Source organism: Cololabis saira, chromosome 5 (genome assembly GCF_033807715.1).
Source record: "Cololabis saira isolate AMF1-May2022 chromosome 5, fColSai1.1, whole genome shotgun sequence".
Taxonomy (NCBI): domain Eukaryota; kingdom Metazoa; phylum Chordata; class Actinopteri; order Beloniformes; family Belonidae; genus Cololabis; species Cololabis saira.
Window position 1 is genome coordinate 14,263,050 of NC_084591.1, and position 15,364 is coordinate 14,278,413.

At 41.9% G+C, this 15,364-nt stretch overlaps 1 protein-coding gene across 3 annotated transcripts in view; it reads right to left on the reverse strand.

The window, feature by feature from the left end:
* LOC133443771 (potassium voltage-gated channel subfamily D member 2-like) overlaps window positions 1-5,222 on the reverse strand; it is a 68,184-nt gene extending 62,962 nt beyond the window's left edge. For 2 of the 3 annotated variants that reach the window (XM_061720979.1, XM_061720978.1), the window contains exons 1-2: window positions 4,873-5,222; window positions 3,405-4,577 (exon numbers count right to left, since the gene is read on the reverse strand). In XM_061720979.1, coding sequence (XP_061576963.1) covers window positions 3,405-4,516 — 1,112 coding nt within the window. In that variant the 5' untranslated portion in view covers window positions 4,517-4,577; window positions 4,873-5,222. The remainder of the gene's footprint in view (window positions 1-3,404; window positions 4,578-4,872) is intronic. The other variant, XM_061720980.1, reaches the window with a different exon arrangement.
* Window positions 5,223-15,364: the final 10,142 nt, after the last annotated feature.

A 15,364-nucleotide genomic window follows, 5' to 3' on the forward strand; every position in this document is an offset into this window, starting at 1 on the left:
AGCAGCCTCTATTTCACAGGAATCTGCAACTGCTTGCTTATCATATCCTTTCATTTACACTTAAACTTCCATTGGTTTTATTAAAAAGGTATATGTTCTCACTCATAAAAGTTTGCAGCACATTGAAAAACACAATGCCCAGGAGGATGAGCTGGATTGAATAATGGTAATAATAACCCAAGAGTAACAGACTAATAATTACCCACACCGAGCAGCGGAGCGGTTGACTGCGCTCATCAATACGAATTAATGTGATGTAATCGTCTTAACAGTGTTTAATTATTTTATGCTACATCAGCACATGCAGCAGCTGACGTTGTTCATGGGCATGAAATTAGCATTCACATATTTACTGTACCTCAGTGAAAGGAAGATGAGCTGAGAGGATGAATAAGATGCACAGACGAGGTGGTGCAGAGAGAGGAACGATGTGTGTTTATGTGTGTGTGTGTGTGCTTTAGTGCACAAGTCTACCTTTAATTTAATCTCTGAGCTTGCTTCTGTTTGGCCTCTAAATGCAGAATGCTGGATCTTGGCCAGTTTGGAGTCTGGCTTTGTTTGACACTAAGAGCTCTCTGGGATTTTCATTTCTTTTTATTTTGTCTGTCTATATATTTTTTCTTTCTTCTTTTTCCCCCAAGAGCGTGGAATGTTCATTCCAGTAACCTTTGCAAACGATCCACTAAAGACCTTGAAAACGGGCATGAACAGGGCCTGACCTTCAACATAATAAGGAGTGTTGGAGAGGTGCAGACTCACTGATGCGCAGCGGCTCCTGCAGCTCTGCTCGCTGATTCGCTGAGAAAGAGCCTGATGCCTTTAAAATGCCCAAATAAGCGCACACCTGTAGCAGCCCATCAATTAGGTCGAAAAGAATTTGGGCCAAATTATGCGAACTGCCATCAACTTTTTTTTTTTAAGATTTTTTTTTTAAAAGCAAGATCAGGAAATTATTCATGTGTTCAACCCCTTCAAAACAAGACAATTTTAAAAATTCCTGTTAAAAAATAACATACAGAGTATATATTTTTTTACAAATACAGGTGTTGAATGCGTAATCAAAATAAAGGTAACACATATGAGATTACAGCAGAGTGTAAAAGGAAGTACGACAGGCCAGAGTAAATGAAGATGGAACACACCAAAAAAAAAAAATATTGTCTGAGTGACAAAATAATACACTTTCAGTGTGCAGGTCTCTTTGCATTCATGCAGTGACATCCTAAACACTCCATTTTACAATAACTCACCATACACTGTACCAAGACGGGTTTTCCGATAAGAAAAAGAATTAGGCTTTTGAAGAGGAATGGACTTACTAAGCTGGCCATTTTAGCACATTTAGGTGCACATTCAGGTAGAGCTCTTGCACTGCGGCTTTCCAGGTGCCAAACTTTATCCACTAACTAGCTATATTAGATACATGTGTCACTACATCAATTCCTTTCAAATATAACTGTTTTTGGTTTGTATCAGTTGACAGCTTAAGTATGTGTGCTTTGCTGTGCCATGTGGTACACTTGCTCGCCCAGGTTGTTTTGTAAGGCCGTATCTTAGGAACGGCTTGACGGATTTCAGCAATCAACTCCTCTATGGAATCGTCATGGCCAACAAAATCAATAGACAGGTCACAAATCAACAAACAGTCCTACTGCAGATCCCTCTCCTCACAGTGACCATGTCCCTGTTTGATTACAAATGCTCTTAAACTACAGGTGGCAAGTCGGAAACAGAGCAGTATCACGCCTAGAAGCTGCTGTATAGCATTTTGTTAATCAACTTATTTTTTTTAAATCCCAGTTTACTTCCACGAATCGGAAATACAATAAAGTAAGAGATTTATGGCTTTGGGTAATCCACAAAGAGGATGGAAATGGAAAACAGTGAGACCTGGCCAAGTATTATGTATATCTTTGAGATGTTAAAAGTCATTGTAGTCATATGTGATGCATCATTGAAAGGACAGCGTGAGATGGATATGCCAAAGGGTTATAAACATTGGGATATGATATACTGTATCTGTGCACTTGGAAGCATTGTTCGTCCACTTTGACAGAGCTGGAATGAATGGACATTCCTCCATCACAGGGAATTTTCTATAAAACACTGGTAATTGTGGTTTGGCAACAACATAGCTTACCTGACATGTGATATGATTTGGGCACAAAATAGCTACAAAGCAACACTAGTCATTAAGCATGTCTATATCACCAAACACCTCAAATATTGTATCTAAATTTGATGGATTTTTACTCAAAAAGGGGCGGGGACATAAAGCAGAGAAATTTACCTTGATGTGATGTTTTTCTATCAGAAGCTTAGATCACAACAACAAAAAAAGATTGTATGTACCCAAGATGTTTGCTCTATATTGTCTAATGCAGTCCCTCCTAGAGTTTACAGAAACTAGCTTGGATGGATTTTTTTCTCTTAAATATGATTTATGATGGCAAAACATCAAAGGTAAAACTGGATTTAGTTAGCAGTTTTTGTATTTTATTTTTAGCTCTGAGTTTAGTCTCAGAGTGGTCATTCTTATATTTGCAATCTGTCTATATTGTGTCAGTTTTTCAGATTAGTAGCTTGTGGTGTTTTCACAAAGTCCCTTCGTATAAATATTGTGTTGTGTTTATATGAATGTGGTCTTTTAAGAAGCATACAATTTCACATTATATACGAATATTATAATATTAATATTATATAATAATATTATATACTTAATATTATACTTATGACATATAAGTATCTGCGCAGCACTTAGCAACCAAACACCGCTGCATTGCATTGTGGGAAGTTTCTGCTTAGCTAGTGTCCATCATCATCATTTCTCCAGAATGAGTATGGATAGCGCATACTATTGTGTACGTACTAATGTTTCGGACGTACTAAAAAATCTCACATACTGTATTTGCATACTCATTAAGGTGAAAGTATGCAATTTCGGACGCAGCCCCTAGTATTAATATTGTGTTGTGTTTATATGAATGTGGTCTTCTATGAACCATACAATTTCACATTATATACGAATATTATAATATTAATATTATATAATAATATTATTATACTTAATATTATACTTATGACATATCCGTATCTGCGCAGCACTTAGCAACCAAACACCGCTGCATTGCATTGTGGGAAGTTTCTTCTTAGCTAGTGTCCATCAATCCACACTAATACATTTCTCCGGAATGAGTATGGATAGCGCATACTATTGTGTACGTACTAATGTTTCGGACGCACTAAAAAATCTCACATACTGTTTTTGCATACTCATTAGGGTGGAAGTATGGAATTTCGGACGCAGCCCCTTAGTATTAATATTGTGTTGTGTTTATATGAATGTGGTCTTTTATGAACCATATACAATTTTCACATTTTCAGGGACTCATGCAGCCACCTACCCCAGTGTTGTCATGGTGACAATGGTGTACCAAAACGCCGCGGGGATACTGGTGAACTTGCTTGCCGTGGAGCCTTTCTCTGCATAAAACATGACAGTGGCAAAGATAATGATGGCCATGGTAAGGGAGAAGAGCAGGAAGCCCAGCTCGGAGGCGCAGCTCTTCAAGGTGTAGCCCAGGATGCGAAGCCCCGCCGAGTGCCGGGAGAACTTGAAAATCCGAAAGACCCTGAAGACCCTGAGCGTCACGAACGCGCCGCTCACCTGGTCGTTGTCGGTCATGACCAGGCCGATGTAGTAGGGCATGATCGCCACCACGTCGATGACGCTCATCACACTTTTCATGAACTTATAGCGGCTGGGAGCAGCGATCAGGCGCAGCAGATACTCGACCGTGAATATCATGACGCACGCCGTGTCCAGGCAGAAGAAGGCCAGCGCGTAACGCTCTCCGCAGGACGCCTCCTTGGACCTGTTGGGCAGCGTCCCGCACGGAACCGTCTCCACCACGTTGGCCATCACCGAGATGGCGATGAAAAATCCCGTCACATAGTAGAAAACCAGCGCCAGCGTGCTGGTGTGCGGGTTCTCAAACGCGCGCCACAGGTACTCCCGCACGGTGAGGTTGACCGGCGCCACCTCGTTGCTCATGTCCATCTCCTCGTCGTCCTGCAGCCGCTCCGCGTTCTCGCGCCGGCGGTCCTTGTACTCCTCGTAGCAGCAGTCGCCGATGATCTCCGGGATGATGCCGAAGAAGGTGAGCTCTTCGTCGTAGGCGGAGATGCACTCCTGGCGCGGGTAGTGCAGCTTGCCCGTGCGGTAGAAATTGAGGATGTGCCTGAAGATGTCCGGGTCGCGGTCGAAGAAGTACTCGCTGGTCTCCTCGTGGAAGAAGAAGTCGCGCTCCGTGCTGCCCAGCAGCGTGTCCGGGTAGCGCTCCAGCGTGGTGCGCCACGTCTGGAACTTGGTGCCGCTCACGTTGAGGACGATGAGTCCGTCCTGGCCCTTCCTGCGGTCGTGAGGGGGCACGGGCATCGGCGTGCTCGCCACGGGCATCCACCCGATGGCCGCCGCGCGGGCGAAGGGCAGCCACGCCGCCACACCTGCTGCCATGCTTGACCTGGTAACTGCTTCAGAATACGACCCTGCTCCCGGCTGTCACGATGAATCGCATCTGCGAACAGAGACACTGATGTGATCAAGAGAGCAAAAAAAAAAAACACACACAAAAAAACGCGTAAAAACACATTGACTTATTGTGCGCATCGCATGGTAAATCGACGCGCGTAGTCTAGGGCGCACGGTGCGCGTCGCCGCGTACCCTACGCCGTAGGCTCTGCGTTGGTGTAACGCGGAACCATAAATCAGCCTTAAGTATCACAGTGTGTGACTTGCTCAGTTGTGGAAGCTTACTTTGCGGCAGAATATGGAAAATCAATACAATTACTAAGTGAAAGCCAAACACCCACCTTATTAGAGAAGATTGCCCATTAAACTGCATCCACGGTCAGTTCAGTCAAAATACCTATGCTCGGAGGAGAGTACTTGCAGTTCCAACACCCATCTATTTGTCACTGACTGCAGACTACCAGACGATGGAAGAAAGAAAGAAAAAAAAACAGAGCAATGATGTTGCATCAACAAGTTAAACAATTGGAGCCGCGGTCTCTCTGCGTAAAGTGGTCATTAGTCCCGTTTCTTCCCTCACCATCCGCAGGGCTCATGCAGAGGGGTTTTTTTTCTCCCCCTCTCGTTGCAGCTTCAATAAACTCCTGTTCCTCTCGTGGACTGCAAGACCACCCTCCCCCTTCCTCACCACCCAGCTCCGGCTGTGGAGAGAGGAGAGAAACTGCAGAGAGAGAGGCGAGTGAGTGAGAGAGAGACGGAGAGAGAGAGGAGTGGTATCTGCACCCAGAAATTCCTATGCTGCTTCACTCGGAGTGTGTGTGAAGAGGAGGGGAGGGGGTTCTCGGTGTGTAACGGCAGTCAAAGTAGGCGCCACCTCTACAACCTTAAGTGAAACCCCGAGCTTGCGATGCTGTGTTTTCTCCACTTGCACAGTGGCTTGTTTTTCTTTTTCTGCGAGACTCGTACTTGATGGAATTTGTGCTTTTTAAAAGAAAAAAAAAAGAATGAACTCAATAGGTCTTCCCTGACTATTTTAGAAACAATATGTGTACACTGTAAGAAAAAAAACGTTGTTTTTACGGAAAAAAACTGGCAGCTGTGGTTGCCAGAATAATACTATAAAAGATACAGCGGATTGTAAAACACATTACAGAACAACTTGTACATTTTACAATTTCAATCTGTAATCCTTTACAAAAAACATCATACAATTTACATACAAAACTGGTAAATTCAACATCCATTTTCAGCCAAATTAGCATTACTATACGTACCTTTATTAAAGCTAATTTCGCCTGTACAACTTACGTGCAGCCATTGCTTATTTTACATCTAATCCCATTAAATTTCAATGTAAAACAATCAAAATAGAGGCATTATTAATCGGTAAAAGCCTCATTATAAGACAGTAATTTGACTGAATTTTTCCGCTTATTTTATTAAAAGATTGTGTGTTGTGTAATATAGTAGTATTAATAGCGGGGTTTTGTTGTGAAATAAACATCTACATACTATCATAGAATTCTTTGAGTAATGTCTTCATTAAATTAGTTATTACCAGTTAGACAGACAAACTCTGACACAATGTCAACAAAGATTTTCATCTGTAACATTTACGGTCCTTCACCATTGCTATTTCACAGTTTTTTACGGTAATTTCTACGGGCTTTTCTTACAGTGTATTTACCTTTTCAAGTGTACAGTCACAGAGGCACAAACGTGACATTTATCATACAGGCACATGTGTATATGCGTACACTGTACACATACATGTATATTACACACATTTTACATATTGTTTTGAGATCCACCAATACTGTTTTTTTCTATGACCAAAGGCAGTTATTGAAAAATGGTCAGTCCACTAATCAGCCAAGCAATTAACTGGTCATAATCTTGTTTTTTCATGAGTTTTCAGGGCATTTTCTTATTTTTTCTTCTTTTTTTTTATTTGTGTGTGTGTGCGCCCCTGTGTCTCTTTTTAGGAATTGCACACACTACTGTGGATCATCATTTCCCTATGGTTTGGCATGCTTTTTAAAAAAATCAGATGCCCTTTGTGACACAATGCTTCCCGTTAATCTGGGTTTGGGTCCAGCACAACGACAACACTGGTGTGACCCCTATAATAGCTGGATTCAATTTTTTTAACTACAATCCATATTTATTTTCCAGCCTCTTAAAGATGTAAACAGAAAATGGAGGAACCTGGCTCATATAAACTAGATAAAAAGGGATCCTAATTAATATATTTGTAAACATCTGTATGTAGCAGTCTCGTTATAAGGTTATCTGTGCTTGATTCTGTGAAAGGCTACACTTAGTGCATAATTTTGCGTGTACAGCAATTTAATTCTGCTTATGGTATGACTTTATTTTGATTTCAAATTATTATTATGAAAAAATGAACACTAGTCAGCCAATGTTTGTTTTTAAAGACTAAAAATATTAGTTATTAAATCTAGAAAAAACAAAACGGGGCTGCCTAAGACTTTTGAAACCCACAGATACACACACAACATATATATTTATTTGTGTGTGTGTTTGTGTGTGTGTGTCTGTGTGCAGAGATAGATTTCAGATCCACAATAAATCACAATCAATATTATTTCTGGACTGCCTTGTTCTGTAATTCTGTTGAACAGCTTTAAAGGTCAACATCATTGGGTTACACAGCGCTGACATTTTCCCAAATAACCGTGAATCAATTAAATGCATATGTACCCTACCGTAATGCTACGGGCATCTCTGTGGATATTTAAAACACGTGTGACCAATGTGAAGCATGACTCATAGCATGGACTACATTTGGTTTTGTCCCCACATGTTAGAGCATGTTCTCACTGAGGCTGGGTCCCTGTTTAAGCTGCGTTTTGGCTTTCAGCACCACGGACAGCTCAATGGCTGTCAACGCCGCAGTTGCTTTGTGCCTCTTCTCTACGCCAAATACTCAGTATCTGCTGTCTAATTTCAGCCAAACTCGCAGGGTTTCAGAGTCACGGTTGACTACACACAGACACGGAGCCTCGTCATAATGGATGCCCAGTCAACATGAGGTGTAGAAAATGTGCTGCAGCTGTTGCTCTTATTTAAGGCTCTGTAATTTGCAACAGATAAGTAGGAAGCGGCGCACTGTCTTGCCAAAGGATGGTTTGACAGAATAAATGGCTGGCAATGGACGCATTAAATGCGGCACCAGTCAGACCTTTGGCCTTTCGCACTCCAGATCCTCAGCCAGCATCCCACCCAGCTTCTGGCCTCCTCTGGCACAGCGCTCGGTTTTTGCAGAAAGGCTGAACAGGACTTTCAGAAGTTCCATTTAGTGTATGCTGCATACACTCAGTGCTCAGTTGTTTGAGCAGTCGGGCCCAGGGGCAATGTATTCATCTGGGCATTTAAATAATCCAGCAGTTGCCAGTTGGCCCAAAACACAAGCATCCCTGCTGAGCTGGATGGCAGACTAAATGGAAGCTTTTATGACCAAAGACAGACACTGTTTTAATTAAAAAGGTAGGAAAATGGGTTATACTTCATATCTGTTACATTTACATATCTTCTAATCTCACTACAGAAATGTACGTGATTTTTTTAAAATCATGAGCCTTTTGAAGCCTTTTAAAACTCTCAAAAATATTCTTTCTTCATATATTATATATATATATATATATATATATATATATATATATATATATATATATATATATATATATATATATATATATATATATATATATATATATATACTGTATATATATATATATATAAATATATAACCCATTTTCTTCTTGAAAAGGCAGCGCTGGCTTGTGATCCAATGGCTTGGACAGAGTCCTATGAGGTGCTGGCATGGCCTACTTTATGAACACACAGACTACCAGAGTTTCAAGGTCATTTCAGATGATCAGGGTTGATGCAGAGCTGTGCAGATGATTTAATTGCGTCCTGTGTGTTTATGGATTTAGAATTTGGATCAAGTAATTACCGTGTCCTTAACAAGGTTGAACACCTCATCTGAGCTTTTTTTGTTATATTTTGTCTGGACACTGGCTCAGAGATGGAACTCAGCGGTCTTGGGCCTAACATGCATCCATAGGTCTAAAACAATTACAGTGGCGTGTGGTTATCATACTAATACAATCCAGATAGTGATGGCTTGCATGCTGAACTGTCTCTGAAGCCTTTGGGATTTGGTTGTGTAAGAGGATGAATTTTCTAAACAGGTTTTTAAGTGTAGTCAGTGTTGTAAGGCAAAGACAAGCACCCAAAACAAACAAGCAAACAAACTTTCACACGCATGCACCCAGAGACAGTCTGATGCAGTAAACCTTTAAAGATTCATGTGGGCTCACACACACGCAGCCATATTTTTGCACTTGATCCGTTGACGGTAACAGACTGTCCACTGTGTACACTAATGCAGCCCACTCTGCAGCCTGTTTTCTGTATGCTATATTTAGTCAAGCCCAGCACGGTGATTGAGATGATTAAGGAAATGAGTCCCCATCACTGGAGATGTGCCAGAGCTTGTTAAGGAATAAGCGAATGAGCAGCCGCCTTTTGATTCCCGTCATGCGTTAAAAATAAATAGAATAAAATCAAAATTCCCAGAATCATTGAGTTTAAGTTGAACACAAATATGGCCATAATGTAACTTTTTTAGTCCCACTTCAAAAACAAGATGCTAGTTTATTACAGCTCATATTTTATTTGTCATAGAACAAAGTATATTGGATGTTTAAAATGAAGAAATGTACAATCTTCAGAAAAAAAATAAGGTAATCTTAAATTTAATGCACAACAACAAACGTATGTCAAAAATCTTGGCACTGGTTCCCCTTTTCCACCAAACCGGTTCCAGGGCTGGTTTGGCCCAGTGCTGAGTTTGGAACCGGGCTCTCTGTTCCTACGGACAAAGAACTGGCTCCGGTCCAGAAAAAATGGTTCCAAAGTAGCACCAACTCTTAGAGGAAAGAACCACTTACATAAGCAGAGGAAGATGCCAAGACCAACGGCAATAGCGAGACGCCAACATTTTCAAATAAGCGACCAATTAATTTAGATGCAGCAAAGCAGCGGTTTGTTGAGGAGACAACTTGTCTTTTAGCGATATGGTCCACGGAGGGTGCTACGCCGGCCGAGTTCGTATTAGAGCAAATACGTTGTTGTCGCTTCAACTTTTCCGCCAATACCAACGCAGCGACGTAACTGACGTTTGCAGCGACGTAACTGATGTTTGCAGCGACGTAACTGATGTTTGCAGCGACGTAACTGGCGTGTGCAGCGACGTAACTGACGTTTGCAGCGACGTAGCTGACGTTTGCAGCGACGTAACTGACGTTTGCAGTGATGTAACTGGATGAATTATAATGACGTGGCTCCCCTTAGCACCCGAGCTGTGAAAAAGCAAACCGGTTTTAAGCTAGTTCGCATGTTGAACGAGTTGTGAACGAGCACCAGCACTGGCCCAGAACCAGCACTGGACCAGAACCAGTCCTGGAACCGGTTTGGTGGAAAAGGGGTATGGGTGATGTCTACCACCGTGTAGCTAAAAAAATTTACAATGTTTGTCACTTAAAAAAGAACACATTTTAAACCTTATCCAGTTCTACAAAGTCCTTCTATATACAGCAGTGTTTGTTGTTTTTTTTTCAAATGTCTGCATATCCTTATAATATAACTTGGGGATCAATGTTCTGCCCTAGGACCCTCAGAATCGATGCAACAACTGCAGTTTAAGGACAAAAATCTCTACCTACTGCTAAGCAACAGGTCATATCTGCTTTGGAAGTGAAGAGACCAGTTCCTGGATAACATAGGAGTGGAATGTCATGCTCGACTTTCCAGCCTCTTCTTATTCATATTTTTCCATTTCATGAGGCACCAAATGTTTTGAGTGTGGGTGAAAGATCTGGTCTGCAGGCAGGCCTGTTCAGTACCTGGACTCTTCTAGTAAGAAGCCATGCTTTTGTAATGGATGCTTATACCCATATGTGTCTTACAGTGTAGATTATTTCCTTTCCAGATGTGAAGAAGAAATATTCCACAGTGCTAAACAGCACAACAGCACTAATTCTATTTTAAATGAGTATTTGCTTTGAGAAGATGTTGGTATTTCTGGATCACATTCACATATTGCTCCTTCTTTGGATTATAGAGCTTTAACCTGTTTTGTAGATGGCATGAGGAACTGTTCTTAGAGTGCATGCAGTGATTTCTATTATAGAATCGTGGGCAGCTATTTCTCCAGGTTCTCAGAATCTTTGAATTAAATTATGTAGTGTAGACGATGAGATATTCAAAGCCTTTGCAATTCTCCACTGAGGAACATTATTCTGAAATTGTTTTGCAGAGTTTTTCAAAGATCGGTAAATCTGCCCATCTTTGCATGTAAAAGACTGCCTCTCTAGGATATTCCTTTTACACGTAATCATGTCATAGACCTTATGCCAATTAACCTCATCAGTTGCAAGATGTTCCTCCAGATGTTTCTTTTCAGCACAAGTTCCTTTTCCATCCATTTGTTGCCCGTGTTTCAACATTTTGAGATACAGGCTACATGTAGATAACATGCAGAACATAGAAAATGCCTTGTATGTTTTCAAAGTTCCAATAAAAAATAGATTTTGAGAGATTTGCAGATCATTCCCTTCTGTTGTCATTTACATTTTAAACAGCTTCCCAATATTTTTGGATTAAGGGTTGTATTAAAAACCTAATGAGAAAAGATTGAAACAGGCAAATTCCATGATGAACCCCATTTCAGGCTTGCAAACACCTAGTGTGTTTTCTGAAATGCTGCTAATGAACTCATGAATTGTCCTCATGACCTCCAGGCAGAGAGGCATGCTGCTATCCGCAGGTGAACGGCCCGCAGCCCACCTCCCACCACGTCATCTCCCTCAGCTGCCGTTGCCTTTCCTTGGCTCTAATGAGTTATTGACCCCCTGCGGATGTGTAAAATAGAGTAGGTCTTCATGGCTCTTCATTGCACGCGGCAGCTGGTGTGTTCGGGGCTCTGCGTGTCCGTGTGTGACACACACACACACACACATGTGTAAAGATATTTATATGTGAGTCAGTGTGCTGGAGGGAAGGGAGTTTTTCCAGAGTGGGAGGCTGTTGCTTGAGAGCTGGGTGACTGGTTTCTTTCCTGTCAGGACGGCTAGAATAATGTGTAATTTCACCACTGTTGATTGTCAGAAAGCTGCAAATAGAAAATGTAGGCAACAGTATGGACAACATGCTGTGTGACAAACAATACCTGTAATGATGCCTGTACTTCCACCCTTGAAAGCAAGCTCATTTATGTAGCTTATATCTCTGGTGGCACTAGAGGCAATCCCGTATGTAAAAACATGCACCATTATGACCATTACTGACTGATGAAAACATAGATCTCCTGTTAAATGGGCTCATTAAATCAGCCTATCCTATACGTACAGTATTTTCTCAAGGGGACACAATGAGAGGGACAAATGTTCCACCCACTCGTGCTTTTTTTAATTGTTTTTCACCCAGCTCCTTCTCAGTGTGTCAATAGGGAGAGTCGATCTTGTCAGCTGGTGAAGAGGTGTAGAAGGGAAAAAGAAGTGTTTGTCGTTGCGAGTGCTTGTGCATATATAGCACATGCACTGCAGCTTTGAGACGTACACTCCACAACGTGCAGCGAGTCCCTGAGCTGCAGCTGCACAAGGGCACGTCAGCTGGAACGTCTCGAGCACGGCCATTAAAACCAAACTGATCTTCCCTTCACTTGTCTCTTCTTATCCTCACAACCTTGCTGCAGAAAATTACAGTGTGTCTGTTTGTTGCGCAATGTGTAATTAAAAGCTAAAGGCAGCAAGGAACCCAACTGGCAACCCTTTTAGCTTCAGTAGTAATTCTTTTCAGGGACATTGAATTGTTTACAACTGTTGCCCACATTTGCCAAGGCAAGGGGTGCAGTGCAGATGCTAGATGAACATCTAAACACTAGGCTTTTAACACCTTCCCACACTCTCTCTGCAGCTGCAGCGCCAAAATGACATGAGGCTTTTTTTTTTTTTTTTTACATTTGGCAAGGGTTGAAGGTTTTTACGCCTCAGCTGTGTGTGTGCAGCAAAGTGATAGATGAGAAAGAAACAGAAACAGATCAGGTATTAGCCAGAGTATTCAGAGTTCATTGTTCATCTCCAGGGCACATAAATCTGTGTGATGTTTATGTTGGAGTAAAAGGAATTGGATCCAAGGTATTAGAGAAAAAATATTATCTAATCTACTTACTAAATAATATTTGTCTGGCAGATGTGAGGCACCATTTCACTAGATCATGGGAATTTCATTGACATTTCGACTGATTGATACTTGAATCCTACAGGCTTTAATACCGTTGGCACACACATGCAGCAGTTACTCAATCTGGATTTTGGATCGGCTCTCTGTTGTCTCTTCAGATAATCTGAGAGCGGTAGTCTTAAAAAGTCTCCACACTCATACACAAACATACAGTATATTTTTCTTGTTTTCTGTTGCACAGCTCATTTCCAGAGGGACTATCATCAAGAGCCACTTCACAATAAGCGTTTACCTCCTTTTTGTGTTCCCATTATAAAGAACAAGCAACTGTGAGTTGAAAGAAGAGTCGCGCGGGGATGGGACTTTGTGTAGGGTTGTTTGTTTGGGCAGTGACAGTGTGGGCTTCTCCTGACGTCATTTGTCAGGACTTGGCATTGGCTGGCCTGGCCGGTGACATTTGCTTTCCCACCATGTGGCCCCTGTACTTTGAGGCCAGATGGCAGATGATGCCTCTGACACACAAACACTCACTCTTTCTGCACACTCACCATTAACTTTTCCTTTTCTCCGCACACAGAGAGAGGCAGAGAGAGCGAGGGGCAGCAGATCGATTTGTCAGCTAAAATAATTTATAAAGTCCTGATAGAATGCAAGAAAGTAAACTTGGGGAAAAGTGGATGTATTATGATTAGAGCTTGCTAGATCGATGCTATCTTCTTTCTGTGAAGCTCACCTTGTTTGTTCAAGGTGAAATATCTTCACGAAGGCTCAGAGCACAGCTATTACACTTCCCCTTTATGTGGACTGCAAAATTGGGTTGTGTTTTGCTCACTTTCGTACATCTGCTCCTCTTCTTGTATCTCTACATCCATCCATCCATCCATCCATCACCTATCCCCTCTGTCTTCCTCTTCAGGGCCACAAGTAGGAATGGGCGATATTTTACCGTTCACGATATACCGTCAAAAAAATTCCTCATGATAAGAATTTGTCATCTCGCGGTAAAAATGATAAATTCCCATTGATGACGTTTTTGTGTAAAGCTGATTTTTGGAAAGAACAAGCAAGGAAGGAAGGAAGGAAGGAAGGAAGGAAGGAAGGAAGGAAGGAAGGAAGGAAGGAAGGAAGGAAGGAAGGAAGGAAGGAAGGAAGGAAAGAAAGAGGATGGGAAAAAGGAAGGAGAGAGCAGGAGGAAAGAAGGAAGGAAGGGGAAAAAGAAGGAAGGAAGGAAGGAAGGAAGGAAGGAAGGAAGGAAGGAAGGAAGGAAGGAAGGAAGGAAGGAAGGAAGGAAGGAAGGAAGGGGAAAAAGAAGGAAGGAAAAAGAAGGAAGGAAGGAAGGAAGGAAGGAAGGAAGGAAGGAAGGAAGGAAGGAAGGAAGGAAGGAAGGAAGGAAGGAAGGAAGGAAGGAAGGAAGGAAGGAAGGAAAGAAAGGGGAGAAGGAAGGGAGAAAACAAGGAAAGGAGGAAGGAAGGGAGAAAAGAGGAAGGGAAGAAGGAAGGAGAGAGCAGGAGGAAAGAAGGAACGAAGGGAAAAAAGAAGGAAGGAGGGAAGGAAGGAAGGAAGGAAGGAAGGAAGGAAGGAAGGAAGGAAGGAAGGAAGGAAGGAAGGAAGGAAGGAAGGAAGGAAGGAAGGAAGGAAGGAAGGAAGGAAGGAAGGAAGGAAGGAAGGAAGGAAGGAAGGAAGGAAGGAAGGAAGGAAGGAAGGAAGGACGTTTTTGTGTAACAAACATGGCGGATCTGAGAGCGAGATAGATTTATAGTTGAAAAGGTGGAGTTGAATTGGTATTTTTTTTATCGTCATTTTTATCGTTATCGGGATAAATGCGAGAAATTATCGTGATACATTTTTTAGTCCATACCGCCCATCCCTAGCCACAAGGGCCTTCTGGATCCTACCCCGGCTCTATGTGGGTTTAGGACTGGGGCTGAACCCTGAAAAGGTCACCAGTCCATCACGGGGCCACACACCTACACTCGCTTCTATGGGTAGATTTACAGCAGCTTATGGAGGAAATCACCTCAGAGTTGAACACATTTTAAAAAAATGGTTTGATATCAATGAACTATCATAAAATTTGGACAAAACAAAGTTTAAGTTGTTTGGAAATCATACGGGGAACAGTGTTTTAAAAGTCATGATAAAAGGTGTAAATATAGACAGAGTTAATGAAGTGAAGTTTTGGGTGGTGATCGACCACAAGATCTGCTGGAAACCTCACATGCAGCATGTTCAAGTTAAAGTATCCACAAGTACTTCAGTCATCAGTAAAGCTTTTTTTTGCCATATTGTAATTATTGTGTGGAAGTTTGGGTCAACGCCTACAAATCCTCACTCCGACCGTTGTGCACACTCCAAAAAAGAGCCATCAGAATGGTTCATAAGGCAGGTTTCCAGGACCACTAATGAGTTCATTATAAACTCCTGGCTACTAAAACTCCCAGATCTGAGATTCAAACAGCTCAGCTAATGTATAAAGCAAGAAACAAAGAACAAGCAGATAATATGCAGAAACTCATTACTGATAGAGAAGGGGGTTGTCATTACAGAGGAAGCCTTAAC